We start from the raw sequence: 17,395 nt of genomic DNA, 5'->3' as shown, positions 1-17,395 counted from the left end.
TACATGTTTTACCCACATGCACAATTTATAAGCTTGGATGAGTTAAAATCACAAATGCTTCCAAATACTGATTTCCTCACTCTTGTTGGCTTGTTTCATCCAAGTAACATTAAAATATACTCAAGTGCACCAAAATATAGTTTTAGGGAGAAATCAAAGGCACCAGCTTGATTTTAATGCGTATTAGGCATTGGATACCCCATTGTATCTTAAAATCTGTCCATCAACATCCCAGATTTACAGAGTTCAGAAAAATTTACAGGGTAATCCACTCTGCCCTTGGCATATGAATTGGAAGTAACAAAATGACTACAACATAGCTAATTGCTCTTTCCTTGACCTCTTTGAATACTAAATAAGTCTTTCATTCTAAACCTCTGGGAATCTTCTAATAGCAGACACTTATCATACAACACTTCTGTCATTGCTTGGACAAGCTGTATGTTTTCAGTTTGTTCAAAATTTTTCTTTGTAAGCCAGTCCTTTTTACTGTATAACTCAAGGTTATCTCACCTTGAATGGGTGCTGAACAAAGCTAGGGACAGTTGTAAGCTAAAGGGAATGAGCCAGTGTGACAGGAAATTTTCTGAGTATCTTTGGAACAGCCATGGCCCAATACAGGAATGCATGTTTAGGGAGGTATTAAAGCACAGATTACTGACCTCCAAACCACAAAAGTTCCTTTGGAACGTTTCTGGATCATTATTCAGCTGTGTTTATAGACTACTAGTCTTTAGAGACTACTAGACTTCCAGCCATGGGGTCAAAGCTAGCCCATCTCTTCCCAGTGACTCTTTTCAAAGAAAAAACAACGTGGACATTACCATCCTCTAATTATCCTTACACAAGCATTTGTGCTGATGAAACTGTCTAAATGTTCCTCTAACAAAGAGAACAACTCTAAAAGTGGAGGTCTTTTTCTTATTATGCTCCCTCTATGTTTTTAGAGAAGGAAATTGCCACTTAAATTCCACTAAAAGAGTTCTCAGTTATGGATCACTAGCAATATTGATTGTAATGGTTCCTTTGGAAACATTACAGTCTATCGTAGCAATGTTGTTGCTGCTGCAAATATGTTAATCAGCTGAAACCCTTTTGAACACTGTCTTCAGAATTCTCTCTCAGTCATCTCATCCTTTTATACCATGCCCACTGCTTTAGCACCTTCCAGCGGCACACAGAGATGTGAGTGGCATCTCCCAAGACAGCACAACACAAAAGTCAGTTTTCTAAGCTCTTATTTCTCCCTGAAGTCATCAGAATAACATACACAAAAAGTATGCACCAAGAAGAGAAAAATAAACAAAAAAATGCTTAACATAAATACTGAAAAAAAAAAAAAATGCTGTTAAATTCTTGCATGTTGAAAATGACTACAGCATTCTTTTTCCACCTAAACATGGCTTAAAAAAAAAAGCGGGGGGAGGGGAGAGGAAGGGAATCTCCCTGATTGAGATTGTAAAAATATTTTTGCAACATAATTAATTTTTTTAATTCCAGTGCCAGCTACCTGAAATAACCGAATAAACATTCATAAGGGGTATTTATCATGGAAAACAAAGCACAACCAGGAAAATAAATAAATAAATAAATACTGTAGTGCCCTTTCTTATCACATTTCTTCTCAGAATTTCCCAAGAATATATCTTTTGGGTAACACAGAAATGGATAAATCAGTATTTTTTTTTTTAACACCAAGAAAAACATAGAGAGTTTTAGCCAAAACAGATGGAGGAAAAAAAAAAAAAAAAGTGGAAAATAATTTTCACCCCCTAATTCTTTCCCCTCACACTCAGCTCTGCCTTAGAAGTTAAGGTGGGAGAACATAGCTGCTTTGTGGGTATGCGCCTTGGCGTGCAGCCAAACAAGACACTATATGGGGAACTGAAGAGTAACTACATGGAAGCACGGCTTCCCATGATAGCTATATATAATCTCCTGCTCTCATCCACTGGTTTTAAATAACTTACGAGCTGAGCTGTGTGCCTCCCCAAAGATGCACTAGAAGCAGGGAAGTTAACCATTCACAGAGGTATTTTTTTCAAGGCTGCACCCACATGAGATGGAGAGCACAGAGTAGCTGAACTCAAGCCATAGGTGGACTGCAGGAAAACTAATTCCCAGATTTTATAAGGGAACAGCTTGGTTGTGTCAAAATGAGGGGAGGGAGCAGACTATGAGACTGATCGACATGAAGGAATGTATAGGAAATGCTTCTCTCCTCTCCGAAACCTCACTAGAGAATGAACTGTGCAGCAGCAGGGCAACAAATAAAAAATAAAAATAACTTTAACTTAGCTACTTCATGACTACAGAAGTGACACAGCAAGGTAGTTACATAAGGGCAGCAAAACCTCATTCTCCCACGTCACTGCCCCTTGCTAACACAATCCTCCTCCAGCAGTATGGAAAGATATCCTTAACAGCAGCCCATAGGCCTCTGCCCCTGCTCTCATGACACACGTGTTTTGAGGTGCTGGGGTTTCTACCACATGCAAGACAGATACCATCATGTTGTCAGCATCACCTCTGTCACCAGCTACACCCTGCTGCACTGCAGGAGGGGCTGCCTGGTAAAGGCTTGGCCTGGTGGGGACGTAGCCATGGAGGAAACTCCCCTACTCCTCTGACCATCCTCCCCTTCTCTGGGAGGAGAAGGCTCTGCCCCACAGCAGCACAGGGATGCCCTCTTTTTCCTTCAGTATATGCCCCAGAGCTGCACACCAGGCTCATCTTCTGCTTTCAAACACACTCAGTGCCCTAAGATGGCACTAGCTTCAACAAGGGGTTTGTTCTTGTTATATTAGAAGAGGCCTGACTGTACATGCATGTGTGTAGATGACTGAACATGCATGTGCAGTTCTACTAGTTATTAATCAGCATGAATTGTTCTGAGCAATACTGAGCTTCTAAACGGAGCGTAGTAATTTGAATTAACCTGAGCAACCAGACTGTCATAGAAAATACAAAGTTTTAGACAATGAACACTGTCCAAATAGGAATCGGAGCCCCAAAGCCCTCAAGTGGTTGCAGATATTAGAAACAACATGGCTGTGAAAAGCACCAGAAAGCATGGCAAAATAGGACATTCACTCATATGGAGTCAAACCCTCACAGATGAATAAACGCAGGCACTCATCTGCTTGCAAAGGTTGAAGTAGCAGAGGTGGGAGGCTTTCGATGTCTCATTAAGCCCATGCAAATCATGCTGTCTGGCACCATCTCCCCATGGGATCTGGGCAGACAAGACATGGTGCCTGTTTCAGCTAGTACATGTTTCTCTTTCCAAGCTGTAGTTTCTTCTAGAATCTATGCTCTTCAGAAGGTACCAGACCAAAACCCACCCAAAGTCCATACCAAGATACATAGCACAAGATCTGAGTGTATATATATATATATTAAAAAAAAAAAAAAAAGGCTATGGAAGGAATATCTAATTTCTGCATATTTCATTTCCCTCTCCCCAAACAGCCCCCCGTAGAAAAACAAAGAATACAGGGAAAAAAAAAAAAAAAGTTTTATATAGAATATCTTTTCTTGCAATGAACAATGACATCATTTTTAGAGCCATAGTTAAAGTAGCTTTACTGCTCTGCACTCAGACCTTTACAACACTTTTTATTCCCAGTATACATTCTCAGTGACATTATTTACTTAAAACTTTCAGCATTAAAACAGTTACAGCCCCTGAGTGCTACAGGCTGTTTTCTGTCAATTCTTAACAAAATTTTGTATCAACTATGCATTACTGACTATGCATAGGGATTGCAAGCTCCTCTCTAGAAACATGACTGTGGAGTATATCAGGTCTCCGTTCATAACCTATTTCTCTGCTCCAGCCCATGCTGTATTATTATTACAAGCACCAGTCACATGTCAACCCCACTGAAGTTTTGTTCTTCCAATAATTCTCTCACCTTCTGTTTTACAGATAAACCAGCTTGGCAGTACCTAGAGTGCAGTGACAGCGGGTGTATTTATGATTACTCAGCAGTAAAGAAAGCGTATGGCAATGCAGTGGCTAAGTACATGGCAGTTCTGCATAAGCGTGGTACTAAGGGCCACGGTTTAGTGATGAGACTCAGTAGATTAGGTTGATGGCTAGTGCTGATGACCCTGAAGGTCTTTTCCAACCTAAATGACTCTGTGATTCTCCATGTGTGGTAACTCAGCATGGTTCGGGATGTGTATTGCATACAGGATTTTCACATACTGCATCCTCCTTTTTCTGGGGCAGGCTCTTCCAGCAGCAAACAGCTCCTTTTGCTAATATTGCTGAGAGGAAGAGGCTACTGAGCATTCAACTCTTACTTCTGGAGCAAGAGGGTGTCTTGCAGTCCCCGCTCTGTAGCCTTGCTCTTCAGGGCTCTCCTCCAGCACCGATCCCAGCTCCACAGCAGCACAGATCACCCTGGCAGTGCCATATTGCAATAGTTCCTGCTTGTACAGCAGCAACGAGGGGCAGAGGTGACCCAATCATGTGCAAAAGGGCAGGGGTGAGAAAGCACATCCAGTTGTTCCAGCTATGCCAAAATCCAAATGCAGCTGTGGCTACTAAGTTGTCCTAGAACACTTGCTTACGCTAAATATTTCTATCATTGAAAGAAAGTCTAGTACTTGCTAAAACAAAAAGGAATTATTTCAGTCTATCCAAATTAAGGGGTAAGGGGCTTTCTTTGTCTCTTTGAAATATTCTGGGAATTTTAGTTACGTATAGATGATTTTCATTCTGGAAGGTCCCACACTTTAAGGATTTGACGACTGAAAGAGAAACCAGATTGCTCCAAGACAGAAAAGCTGCAGACAGGTATTCGCTCTGCAGTCAGCCCTGCCAGTTGGCAACATTAACATTCCCTTCCCCAGCTCTGTTCCTGCTCCTCTGAGAGCTGATTTGGGTCTCTAGGACAGCTGGAGAAAGACTTTTTTTTTTTTTTTAACAGGAATCTCTATTCCATGTTACTGCAGTCAGCCCAGTTAGCTCCTGAAACTGGCCAACTTTGCCATCAGCAGATTAAGGGATGCTCATATGATCCCTTGCATTGGAAAAGTTGTGGGGACAGTAACCCCTAGCTCCTGAACACTGACAAGCAGCTGGAAACAGTAATATTTTCAGCACACTCAGCTGGAACTAGAAGAGAGCATCTGTCCATGGTTCCAGTGGCAGGTGGCAAGGAAAAAAGCATGTGTGAAGTGCATAGCTAACCTAAATCCTATTTCTGTAATGACAGAAAGTTTACTCGCCTCTAGTTCTGAAGCTTTATTTTTAGCTCCTTTAGTAACATTCAGAGATGACACCATAGGCCAAAAAAAAAAAAAAATTGTACTTTCCAGAGAGAGAAGATGTGTGTATACAGTTCTATTTCATATTTTGCTCACATTTTTAAATAGTAGGCCAGTGATCCAATCACACAGCAATGAACTACTTACACCAAGAGGTGTATTTTAGGGTTCTTCTCCTCCTTCTCTCCCCACAGTCTGTGCCAACAAGACCCAGTTCAAAAAACAGTGGCACTAAGTCCTTTTCATTGCATCACACAGACGTTTAAAGTTATTTCTTTGATGTTTTAAAGCATATCACTCCCCTCCCCCCCATAACCTACAATACAGTTGAATGTATTACAAGAATAGTTGAATGCTGCTTATAAACACATAAATTACATATCCTAACCAGTAAAGAAAAAAACACAGTCTGAGCAAGTTCCATGTCATGTATTCAGATATGCAAGCTGCCACATTTTTGACAGTCATGCCCTTTTTATGTTTTCCTTAAATAAATGTTCCTGTCTGTAATCACCCAACTGCAGTGTTCTGACCACCCTTTATTCTCCTCTTTGAGGAACACATATACCTTTTCATGGATATATACGTTTCTTACACATCACTTAGCTCTCATTTTCACTCTTTGTGCCCCTTTTCACTTGATTTACTATGTACCTTCCACCACTCTCCACTACTGCTGGAGATGACTGAAAGATGTCTCCATTAGTGCATTGGACAACAATAGTTTGATGTGCAACATTGAATTACAGCAGTTCAGGTGGGACCCAGAAACACTATCAAAATATTATATAAGATATAATAACAATACAGAGCCTAAGGGAGGAGAGAAGGTGCCAAAGTCTCTGCTTAGAGGACTGCCAGGAGGAAACAAAGTTACTCTGGCAGCCTTTAGATTCTCACATCCGAAAACATTTTCCATTGTTAGTTGAAATGCCTGGCTTCATTGGGCCTTACATGTGCTTGAAGTGAAGCCTATGCTCAGGAAACCTACTGAAGTCAGGTATGTATGACATACCCAAACCTCTCAACACTATCCAGCCTCTATTGGTGATACCTCTGTCTGCCTCATCAAGTGCTCACATGCTCAAGTGGTCTTGCAGCAATATGATTTGCATATTTGCATAGGAAAATGGCAACATTTACCTCAATCCCCACTTATCACCTCAAATAGTATTGATGTCATTTACAAAGAAAGTTGTAAAAATGACAATTAGGATTTCTCCAAAAGGATTTCAAAGCCTTCTACAAACACGTTAATTATACTCCAATCCACTCATTTGCTTTGGGCTTTACCTTAAATGTCATCCCCATTTTTCAAAGGGATAACTAAGGTATTGAAAACTTCACTGTAATACATAAACAGGCACCAACAGAGAAGTTTGTGGTGTAGATCTCTGACTTCTGTGCTCTGACCAGAAAAGAAATAATTTTCCTCTCAACATATTTTGACTTCATAATAGCTGCTTTTGGCTAGGAAGTGTTGGCAGATGTTCATATATAGCAACACTAACATTTTTTTTGAAGACTTCCTCCTGTTTTCTATTCATAATTCCATCTTCCCACGAGCTACACTGGAACATTTTACAACTACTTTGTAAATCACTTTCCTACAGAAAAATAAAGTCCCTGCAGCTATACAGGGACAGATTGCATTGGCATTCAGGTGCTACCAAGCCACTACAACCAAGCAACATCAGAAACCTAAAAAGCTTTAAAATCATGACTAAGCATTTAATCCTGATGAAGCCAGTGGGAAGAGTTCTGTTTCATAAGTCTTATGCTTTCTACAGGGTGTGTATAGCAAGAGATCAGACTGATACATGAAAGGAAAGTCCAAGTGAACAAAAATTGCAAATGGTTTGAATTGCTTCTAAATCAGTAACTGTTAAGGAGGAATCTAACTGCTCTTGAATAGATGGTAACAGAAAAAAACAATGCATGGCAGCTGTATACTGTGTTATATGATCTAGAGATATAAATTCCTTTAAAAATCTCTTACAGAAAGGAGAATTTATCAGTGTAGCCAATTAGATGATAAAAACCCCTTGTATTGTAAATCAATGCTGCATTCAATTAAGCAATAAAAGCTGTCTTTTCACCTAAAAACAGAAGAGAGACCATTCTGCTTTAGCTGTATGTACAATTTCCCCACCATATAATCCCTATATGCCTGTTCAGTTCAACCTCCACTTTCATAATTTCTTTCTAAAATAAAGAACAGTGTTTGGGCTTTTTGTATATTTTAAGCATATATAAAGTAAGGCTTTACACCAGTCTATCGAAAAGACAACACACTAAAATGACAAGAATGTATGTTGTGCAATAGACTATTCATCTTCTGAAGAAATCAGAAGGACAAGGACCAGAAGTTAAAGCTTTGAGAGTAAGTTCATAGATTTAAAGTCATGTTTCCTTCCCCCAAATTATTTGGGTTTAGGACTACAGCTTTCGTATAAGTAAGGAAAAACACACAGGCAAAAAAAAACAAATCTGAAGCCAGCAAGAATATGTATTTCAAATTCAGACACTGTAAATACATACATTAAGATGCATGCGCTGCAGCAATGCTCCCATGGTGTTAGCGCTAAGAACAGAACAAAAATGACTATGTGGACCAGTGGCCTGACTGAGTAGGGCAATGTCATCTGTATTTCTAAAAGCAAGTTAGAAAAAATGACACTGCCTGCCCACTAAGGAGTCCATTTCCTATAAGAAAATCAGGAGTTTTATGTAGTAACAAGAGAAGTATACTCAATCCTTCAGGGCACTGAAGGATGCCGACTTAACCACTATGTAGACCCAAGTGTTTATGTCTGTTTCAGTCCCGATTCCTTTAAACAAAATACAAGGTTGGCATGAGAAAAAAAAAAAAAAAAAAACTTTTGTCTGCTTCTGTTACAGCTAAATTAGCAGCCTACTTGGGAACTGCATATTCACATAGTTACAAAGCAAGAGGGAATAACTTGAAAGATTCTTTAGTAACCCAGCAATCTTTTTGTCCCAACACTGGGGAAAGTACATAATAGAGTTATGCTTACAAACCCCTAATGCTATTAAAGTTGAAGTCATAGGGAGGTCTCACTCCTCACCTTCACACTGCATCGTAACACAGAGGGACCTCATCTCTGAGCCAACTGTACCTTAAGCACCTCAAGAATCCAGCTATTTTACTAGGAAGCATGCAGCCCTACAAACATGTGTTTGTATATAAAGCCATACAAAAATGTGTTGTCATTCCCCACAGTCACCCTCTCACAGAAGGCTGTTCTGAAGCTGCAAGCCCACCCCTGACATTTAATAAAAGCAGCGTGTGTCAGTGCTTCAGAGCGCACAGCGTGCACGTCTTCACATTAGTGTCCATAGTGACACACGCTGGCTGTACCAGGGAAGGACACCGCTATAGAGATCACCTCAAAAAAAGCCCCTGGCAACTATTAGCTTCTAATAAATTATCTCATTAAAGCAACCATGAAAAAGAAGTTCCCTTTCCAGATCTCATCTCCCTTAAATTATAACTCCTCTGCATGGGAAACAGCTTCCTGCCTGTTGCACCAGAAATTCTTTCAGACCAGAGCTGGCTTCTTGTCATGCCAGGAGTTTCAACAACCAAGTCCCTCTATCTGAAAACTATGGGCTGCTGCAGAGATTTCCTCTTGCTCCACCAGATGTTGAGCTATATTCCCTTGCTCTTCTCTAGTCAGGTTTCTGAAGAGCATTTCATCATCTTCCATGTGCTTTTAAAGGCTATTTTTAAGCTTTTTTTTTTTTTTTTTCAGATGAAGAAGAAATTTTTCCTGAAAATGTTCAGGACTCCAGCTTCACTTAAGATATCGGTACATTATTAAAGCATAACTCAAAAATACACTGAAGATGAGCAAGTGTAGGCGACGCAACCTGTGCCAACAAATTCAGCTGTCCTTTGAGAATTATTTTATAGATCTGTGTGACTCACAATATTAGAAAGTCTAAGTATCTTGAAATAAGTGTATCTGTATTTTTGAGAAGTGGAACAAGACTACCTTTTCTTTTTTAAAAAATTTATTTATTTATTTAGGAATAGAAAAAAAAAAAATCACAGGCACTCTGAAAAGCCCAAACTCAGCCTTTGTTTCTCGCAGCGGGCATGGCACCGGAGCTCACAAAGGCCACTTTCATCAGTAAAAAGCGGTATTTTTCACCATCTGCCTCGCTCCTCTGGGGCACTCCGGCTGCAGCATTTTGCCGGATTCACGGGAAACTTTGAGCGAGCGTTGCCTTGGCAGGACCGGGGGCATGTTCGGCGGTTCCCAAGTAGAGCCGAGGAGTGGGTGGTGCTGTTATTCATCACCGCACCCCACGGCTCGCACAAGCAGCCATCTGCCATCCCCGGTCCTGCTGTACTTTAATTAAGCGTCTACCAGACGAAGGATTAAAAAAGGGGGGACTGAAAGGAGGAAAAGCGGGCTGTAGGGGAAGGAGGAAGAGGAGGGGGTGCTGGGGGAGCCGCTCGGGGCCGTACCTGGGAAGAGGAAGGCTTTGCTCCCGTTGTGCAGCCCCGGCACCTGCCGCACGCCCGCCGCCGAGCCCGGCAGCCGCAGCTCGGCCAGCACGTCGATCTGCAGCGAGGGGTCCACGCCAAAGCCTGCAACTGCCCCACAAAAAGTGCCGTTAACCCCGCCGCAACTTTCCGCACCCCCCCCCTTTCCCTCCGTGCCCCTTCCCCCGGACCCCCGCACCTTACCTGGCCCCAGGCAGAGCAGAAGGCAGAGCGTGCCGAAGCCGCTGCCGGACTCCATGGCACAGCGCAGCGCTCAGTCCATAGCCCACCCCCCCTTTCCAAAAAAAAAAAAAAAGAATAAAAAATACTAATAAAAAAGGCTCCGGGGAGGGGGGCAGAGGCTGGCTGCCTCCCCGCCTCTCACCGGGAGGAGCGGACCCCCCGCCGCCCCGCAGCGCGCATCACGGCGGCCGGCCGGAGCACACAAAGGCGGTGGCGGGGGGGCCGGGCCGGGCAGCGCAGCCCCCCCCGCTTCTCCTCCCCTCTCCTCCGGGTGGGCTTCCGACCACCGGGGCGGGGAGGCAGCTTCAGGTCGTGCCCCACAGCCTCCCCTTCCCTCCCGGCTGGGGATGCTCCCGCTGCTCCTGCAGCAGCCTCCTCCCGGCGAGCCCCCCCCGGGAGCACCGCTCCGCTCCCCGCCGTCCAGCGGGAGCACGGAGGCCGGCGGGAGGGGCCGCCGGTTTATGGCGAGGCCGCGGGAGCCGCCCACCGCCCACCGCCCACCGCCGGGCCGGGCCGGGCCGGGGGCGGCGCCGCCTCGCCCGCAGGGAGCCGCCGGAGCCCCCGGGATGCAGGGGGGCGGCAGGCAGCCCTCTGGGTTCCCCCTTTCCCCTTGATTTGTTGTCGCCCCCTCCCCTCCCGCCGGAGTCATCCCGAGACGGGAGAAAGCCGGGGCTGATCCCGGGAAAATAAAGTCGGGGGTGAAACGGGGAGAAAGAGGGACTTTGAGCGCTGGGGTGCCGGCCGCCCCGTCCTGAAGGACGGCTTGGCATCACCTCCCTGCAAGCCGGCAGCTCGCCCTCCCCCGGCAAGCGGCGTTTCTGAGCCTCACTGGGTGTAACGGGGGCCCAGGGCAGCCTCGGGCTTACCTTCCCCTTCGTAAGGGCTCCTGATGCTCCATGCTAACGCCCTGCTGCCCGTTGGCCGCGTTCTGCAGAACAAGGAATCGATTTTTTTTTAATTTTTGCCAGCTTTGCATACACGCCAGTAAGACCCTGATTTATACGTGATTTCCTGTGGCGTCTGTTGGCCTCCCCCCAAATTCATCTCTTGTGGTCTTTACAAATAATAAAATCTTTAGAAATGATCCTTACAAATCTTTCTGAATACTAATTCCAAGGACTAAGAGAGGTGTTTTCCTCCATATTCTTTTTTTTTTTTTTTTTCATCACCGTGGGAGGCAATGGTGAATCTCCTTTCTGGGCCAGATTAACCAACTCAGATCCTAAGCAACATGAAAAGCAAACACCTTCTCTCCTAGAAGAAAAAATAAATACATAAGAGAGAGGATTGTCTAAAGATGAGGGCAGAAGAATGAACTCCATCCCTCAAGCCAAGCCCACAGCCGGGGCATTGGGCACAGCTCCGGTGTGTCCTCTCTCCTGTGCCACCCTTGGAGAGCTCCAGGTTTCCCCTCCAGGTGGTGGAGGCAGTAGAGGAGGTGGTGATGTCCTGGCCAGGCAAACCCCTCTGCTACACCAACACATCTTCTCTGGTCCCTTGGCAAAGTCACACCATGCCCCTGAACTCATGTAATCCACTAGCTGAACAAGCAGGCTGGGGGAAGAAGGGTTTTGCTGTGGGAGTTAATGGACAACGACCACACACCAGTGATTGTTTTCATGCTATTTCAATCACATTGGTTACAGATAACTGAACCAGAAGCAATTAATTTAAGAAAAGGATTCAAAATCTAGAGCAATAATGGTGCATAATGAACCTCACAGGCAGCTGAGTCAGATGTGGAAGCGAACAAAACAAGAGGGGCAAACACCTACATTTAATTCTTGTGTATGCAGGCAGTCACCAACAATTTCCATCAGCTGGAGCTGCCACAGAGGCATAAGAGTGTAAATCAGGTGGAGCCCGCCCCTGTGATAACCCATTTCTCTCTCAAGAGATCCCCAGGGAGTGGCCACTCATCGTTGTGTCACATACATGAAAAATCACTCAAATTGCCATCCAACCTGCTTTGTCTGCTCCCCATTCTCTACATGGAGCCCAGGGCAGACATTATAGACATACACAGAGGTGTGTTTGTGTGTGAGATGTCAGTAGTGACATAATTCAGCTAACCAACAACTCAGTGAACAGCAGAAAGAGACTTTCTACCAACAGGAGAAACATGATATTGATGATTAGGTCTTTCAAATATGTAGCTAAAACTTTAGTTGGCTCTTCCTTTTGATGAAAACCTTTTTTTTTAGCCATGAGATCTACATATACGTCACATCGAGGCTCACTGTAATCTATCCCATGCATAGCAAAGGGTGACAGACCTAAGAAAATGGTAGAGCATCTACATAAGAATAATGTAGTGGTGAAAGCACAATAATCCAGAGCATTCTATATTAAGGCAGGTCTCTCACCAAAGCAGTCTATTCCAGATATTAACCTGTAAGGCTCTCAGCAGGTTTCAAGGCTCTCCAGAACCTAGATGTCTTTGACATATCTCCTTCCTTCCTTCCTTCCTTCCTTCCTTCCTTCCTTCCTTCCTTCCTTCCTTCCTTCCTTCCTTCCTTCCTTCCTTCCTTCCTTCCTTCCTTCCTTCCTTCCTTCCTTCCTTCCTTCCTTCCTTCCTTCCTTCCTTCCTTTGGGAACACATGTGGGAGCACACTGTGTAACACAAGTTCTGTAATACAGCTGGCTTATAGAAGTCTTCTGGGCATAAATGTTCCAACTGCAGTGAGATTTTCATGTGAAATGGGTATCATGGTGTTGACTCCTTCCCACCAAAACCCCTACTAGATCTAAAAAAAAAAAAAAAAAAAAAGTAGGTCTTCTGACTAATGGCTGATATTCACAACAATTTTTATGACAAACGGAAAGTTAAGGCATGTGTTGCAAGTCCCAAATTCATGAATGATTTCATTGCAAAGGGAATCTCATATTAATTATACTAATATTAATTATATGCTAATAAACTGAAGGAAGTTAGGCTCTTAAAGTGTGCCGATGACAATCCTGCCCTGGGAAAACATTACCTCTCTTACTGCAGCTTATCTGGGTCTATTTATTTTTAAAGAAAAACATGAATATTTTATTCACAGTAGCTTTAGCCCTGCATTCCTATGCCGGAACCTGGAGAGTCCATGTGAATTTAAGAAATACATAAAGAATTGTCACTGACCTACTTACACAACACTGATGCAACTTCTTTCTCAGAGTATAGAAAACAAACTTCCTTATACTGCAAAACACACAGTTGTTTACTCGATGTTATAATACTTTAATGCCGCATTTATATGGAAGAAAAAAAATATTTGTAAAACATGATGTTACATAATTAATACTTTTTGAAGTGGAACGAGGAGAAATAGTCTGTTGTCATAGAGAAGCAGATTTTTAATTGGAGTAAATTTGATATTGCTGGGGATGAGGGGTTTTATTAGCTACCAACAGGGAAAACAGGCAAATTACTCTGCAGCAGTTCTTCTTGACACCCTTCAATGGGGACTTGTATCTGCACCGTTACATCATTACGATCCAGATTTTTCTTCAATGAAAGCTATTGCGTGCAAAATCCATCCAGTTGTGTGGTGCCTGAAGTACCAGGATGTACCAAGGTGAGACCACTAAACTCATCTGCACTTGTTTTCTAAATGGGGACTTCAGCAGTGAGGAGCAAACCTCGGGTGCTGCTCTGCAATAGACCTCAGGTGTTTATTCGATTTTTTTTCTTGCCAGCCTCCTGACCTGTGAACTTCTCCTGCGGCACTCTCTCCCTCCAACCTATACAGACATCCATGTGTTAGTACCTATAAATCGGGAAATTTACTTCTGCTACATCCTCAGCCTCCTCAGAGCTCCCTCCTTGCAGTCTTTTCTTCCTGATTCCCCAAGTGCTCTCTGCCCTTTAGCAGCTTTCTCTTGCACACATGCTCCCCCTCCTTCTCCCTCCCTCAGACACAGATGTGTATGCATGTACACCCCTTTGCTCATCTTCTTTTTGCAGTTTGCCAGTCTCACAGCCTCTGCCAGCTCAGAAGTGGTGTCTGTATCCATGTCCTGCACGATGCAGGTTTCCCATCTCAAAAATGCACTCTGTGTTTCTGACCAGGGAAGCCATGGAGAACTTGGGATTTAAATACAGCACTTGGCTGAGGCCCAGCAGAGATTGTCAAACTGAGTAAGCTGCATGCTCGACCATGACAGCACCAGCCCCGGTAAAAAGCCCTGGCAATCTTCTCAAACATGCATCGGCCGAAGATACATCACTGATTTTAGTTACAGTCATGAATGTTTCATACCAATTTGATATTGCCCTGCTTGTAATTTCAAAAATTGCTCACCATCAGGAAATAGAGCTGTGAAACAAAGGATCTTGCTATTTAAGGAACACGCTTTACACCTCTTAAAGTTTCATCTCTTCACGTTTTTTTATGCCATCTTCACTCAAGTATATTTCATGTCTTGCACCTGACATTTCAGCATTGGCAATGTGAAAGGTGCAGTCAGAAGTGGAAAAGCAGCACATGGAAAGAGTGGTGGCAATTACAAGGTTAGAGCTAAGGCTGTGTGCATCTGAGCCCAGGAAGAGAAACGGAGGCCAATTGTATTTATGAGGGGCAGAGATGAAAGTATTTTTCAGAAGTTTTCCCAAAGATTCTTGTTTCATTCAGGGGCAAGAAAAAAGGCTGGAAGTGCAGGCTGCATTCTCTTTTTCCCAGTTTTGAACCTTGATCTTCAGAGTTGTAAGGTGCACACATTAACCTTCCTTGCTAGAGCTTTGTTTCTTATACTAGCTTTATTTTTTTCCTCCAACAGGGTGCACATCCTTTTGATGTGAGGTAGAAGTGATAGACTGCCCTGCTGGCAGCCTTCACACATTATGATGCCTAAAAATGTCTTCTTGGAGAAAATGTCAGCTAGGAGTTCTGGCATGGTATTTGGTGTGTGGAACCGTAATGAGGATAAGAGGATAGTTCATGATCAGGCTTTAATTATCTCAGTTCTGCCAGTCTGGGTCACAATAACAATTAGGCAAGACTAGAGTTAAATTACTTTGACCTAAGTGTGCTCTGTGCTTTGATCCTCTTGCCATCTGAAATATTACCCCCTATTAAAAATGTATCTGCATATCCACCACAAGTGTTTATGATAACAAAGCTGGCATGCAAAGACCTTAATTTGCTATGTTCCTTTTTTGCAGTACAGGAGAAATCTGCACAGTCCTCGCTGGAGCCAGGCACTGGCTGGAGTGAGAGTCAGTAAAAGAGGCTCAGTGCAATTTTTTGTTCTCCTTCCACAATGTGATGTAACGTGGTAAATCCATCTGCAAGTACCAGACTGGAGAGAGGATTTCTGGCGGTAGAAGACTCCCTCCTGTAGAAAATAAAGGGAAAACAAAATCCAGTAGCTGAGCATCAAATCAAAGCAAATCCTCATTTGACAGCAGACGCTGCTAAGGATCCATACCCCATCCCCAGATCCCACTCCCTCAGGAAGAATGGCAGAAACCTGTGGTGAAAGGCTCTGCTTTCCTACCATGCTCACAAGCTGCCGTATCAACATATTCCCCAAATCCAACACAGACAATTTCAAATGTCTGGTGTGCCGTGAGTGGGGACAGAACATTAATACTTGTCATATACTCATTTCATTCAGCAGAACAAAGCCAGATATTGGTTCTTGCATTGTAGAGAGAGGGAGGAAATGTTTAAAATGTGCTTGTGACCTCAAAGGTACATGTGTAACAGTTTCTAGTATAGTCTAATTACTTCTGCAGTATCAGGAGAGAAAGTATCACAGGATTTCTTACACTGCCTGACAAAAAATAGATTTTCAAAACTCATCTGTACAGTCTTCATACCCAAAGGCATATTTATTGGAAAAACTGGAATAGCTTCAATGATTCTCTCAGTCTATCAGATAATTAAGAAGGCCTTTAAGTAGTGTAGCATTGTGTGGCAGCACTAACACATCTTGAACTCCAATTCTTAAATGACCTTGGGTTTCTACTGCCTGGAGTAAAAAATGTAGAGGAAAGGGTCTGGGTGGTGAGGGGCCCAGCTAGGCTTTAGTGCAGGCATTTAAGCAGTATTTGCTTCCCCTGCTGGGACATTTGTACAGATTTGGTAGCCCAGATGTTGTGGTGTTGGGATGTGCTGGGTGATATTTGGACCCAAGGCATGGCAAAGTCTGGGCATTTCCAAACCCTGTCCGCTTTACAGACTATACATGCCCAGCGCTGGTCTCACCAGCTCTTCCTGCAGAGGAAGGGAGAGGTCCTGTCATGCATCAGCATAAAGAAGGTATACACATGCTTCCTTGGGTTAGTCCTACAGATATGGGAAAAACAAACAAACAAACAAACAAACAAACAAACACTCAAATCCTAATACCTAGAACCAACTGGCTGGTAATACAATAAATCAGCAATTCTAGAGTGTAAATGTATATGATGCATTTTAAAATGTGTGTGATTTATCTTTTTTTTTTTTTTTTTTTTTTTTTAAGCCACAAGGTTTAAAAAATCTCCATCAGCTAAATTATTACTGAACATGATACTAAATAAGGTCCATTATTCATCATTGCCTTTTTTTTTTTTTTTTTTTTTTAACAAACAAAAGAAAGAGGAAGACTTGGGCTCACATTTCTTGAAAATTAGCATTTACAGACAAATTCTGACTTGTTTTAGATACCACTCTTTGTCCCCCTAATAGTAAAATTGCACTTAGGAGGACCAGGTCTGAGTGCCTGCTTCATCTGATTACAGCGTATGTTTTGTTCTGGTTTATCTCTATTGCTAGTGAGCACCCAACTCTTGAGTTATTTCTAGCAGAAGATTATTTCACCATAAAATGCTTGATTAGTCCTAATCTAAGTGGTCTGTTTTTCAAAAGTGTGAGCACTAGACATTTCACATGAACATCACTTGTAGTTCTATTCATTGCTTATTCAAGCACATGTGAAGCCAGAGATCCCATATTTTAACATACCTGCTTGGCTATGGGACTGTTAATGGGGACAGGTGACTCTCAGCAGCTTCAGTACCTAAACTTTAATGGAAAAACAAAGCTAGAAGCTGGGAATTTCTTACAATCTTGACTTTAAATTCTAATAGTGCAATGCTGAGAAATAAATTAAATATCCAATTACATCAGTGGTTTTTTTCTTGGATGGGGAGCAGGATTCAGAAGCCAGGCATGGTAAATCACAGGTGTGTAAGTAACAGAAAGGCACAGAGATACAGGAGGGTAGGGTTAGTGATGGCTGAGAAAACAGTACCAAGTTGGGAAGAAATGAAGTGACTGTGAATAAGTAACTTTGCTTGGAAATACATACCAATCTTTTTTTTTTTTTTTTTTGTGGAAAAGGTAGGACTTAAAGTGTGCCACTTAAAATGCTGGTAGGAAA

The 17,395-nt window shown here is 42.9% G+C and overlaps 1 protein-coding gene across 1 annotated transcript in view; it reads right to left on the bottom strand.

Moving 5' to 3' along the window:
* The window catches only part of NELL2 (neural EGFL like 2), a 146,826-nt gene extending 136,343 nt beyond the window's left edge, over nucleotides 1-10,483 (bottom strand). The window contains exons 1-2 of the mRNA XM_068669366.1: nucleotides 10,001-10,483; nucleotides 9,779-9,907 (exon numbers count right to left, since the gene is read on the bottom strand). Coding sequence (XP_068525467.1) covers nucleotides 9,779-9,907; nucleotides 10,001-10,055 — 184 coding nt within the window. The 5' untranslated portion in view covers nucleotides 10,056-10,483. The remainder of the gene's footprint in view (nucleotides 1-9,778; nucleotides 9,908-10,000) is intronic.
* Nucleotides 10,484-17,395: the final 6,912 nt, after the last annotated feature.

Source organism: Anas acuta, chromosome 1 (assembly GCF_963932015.1).
Source record: "Anas acuta chromosome 1, bAnaAcu1.1, whole genome shotgun sequence".
NCBI classification, from domain to species: domain Eukaryota; kingdom Metazoa; phylum Chordata; class Aves; order Anseriformes; family Anatidae; genus Anas; species Anas acuta.
The sequence above is the reverse complement of the archived record's forward strand: the minus strand, read 5'-3'. Positions and strand labels throughout refer to the sequence as shown.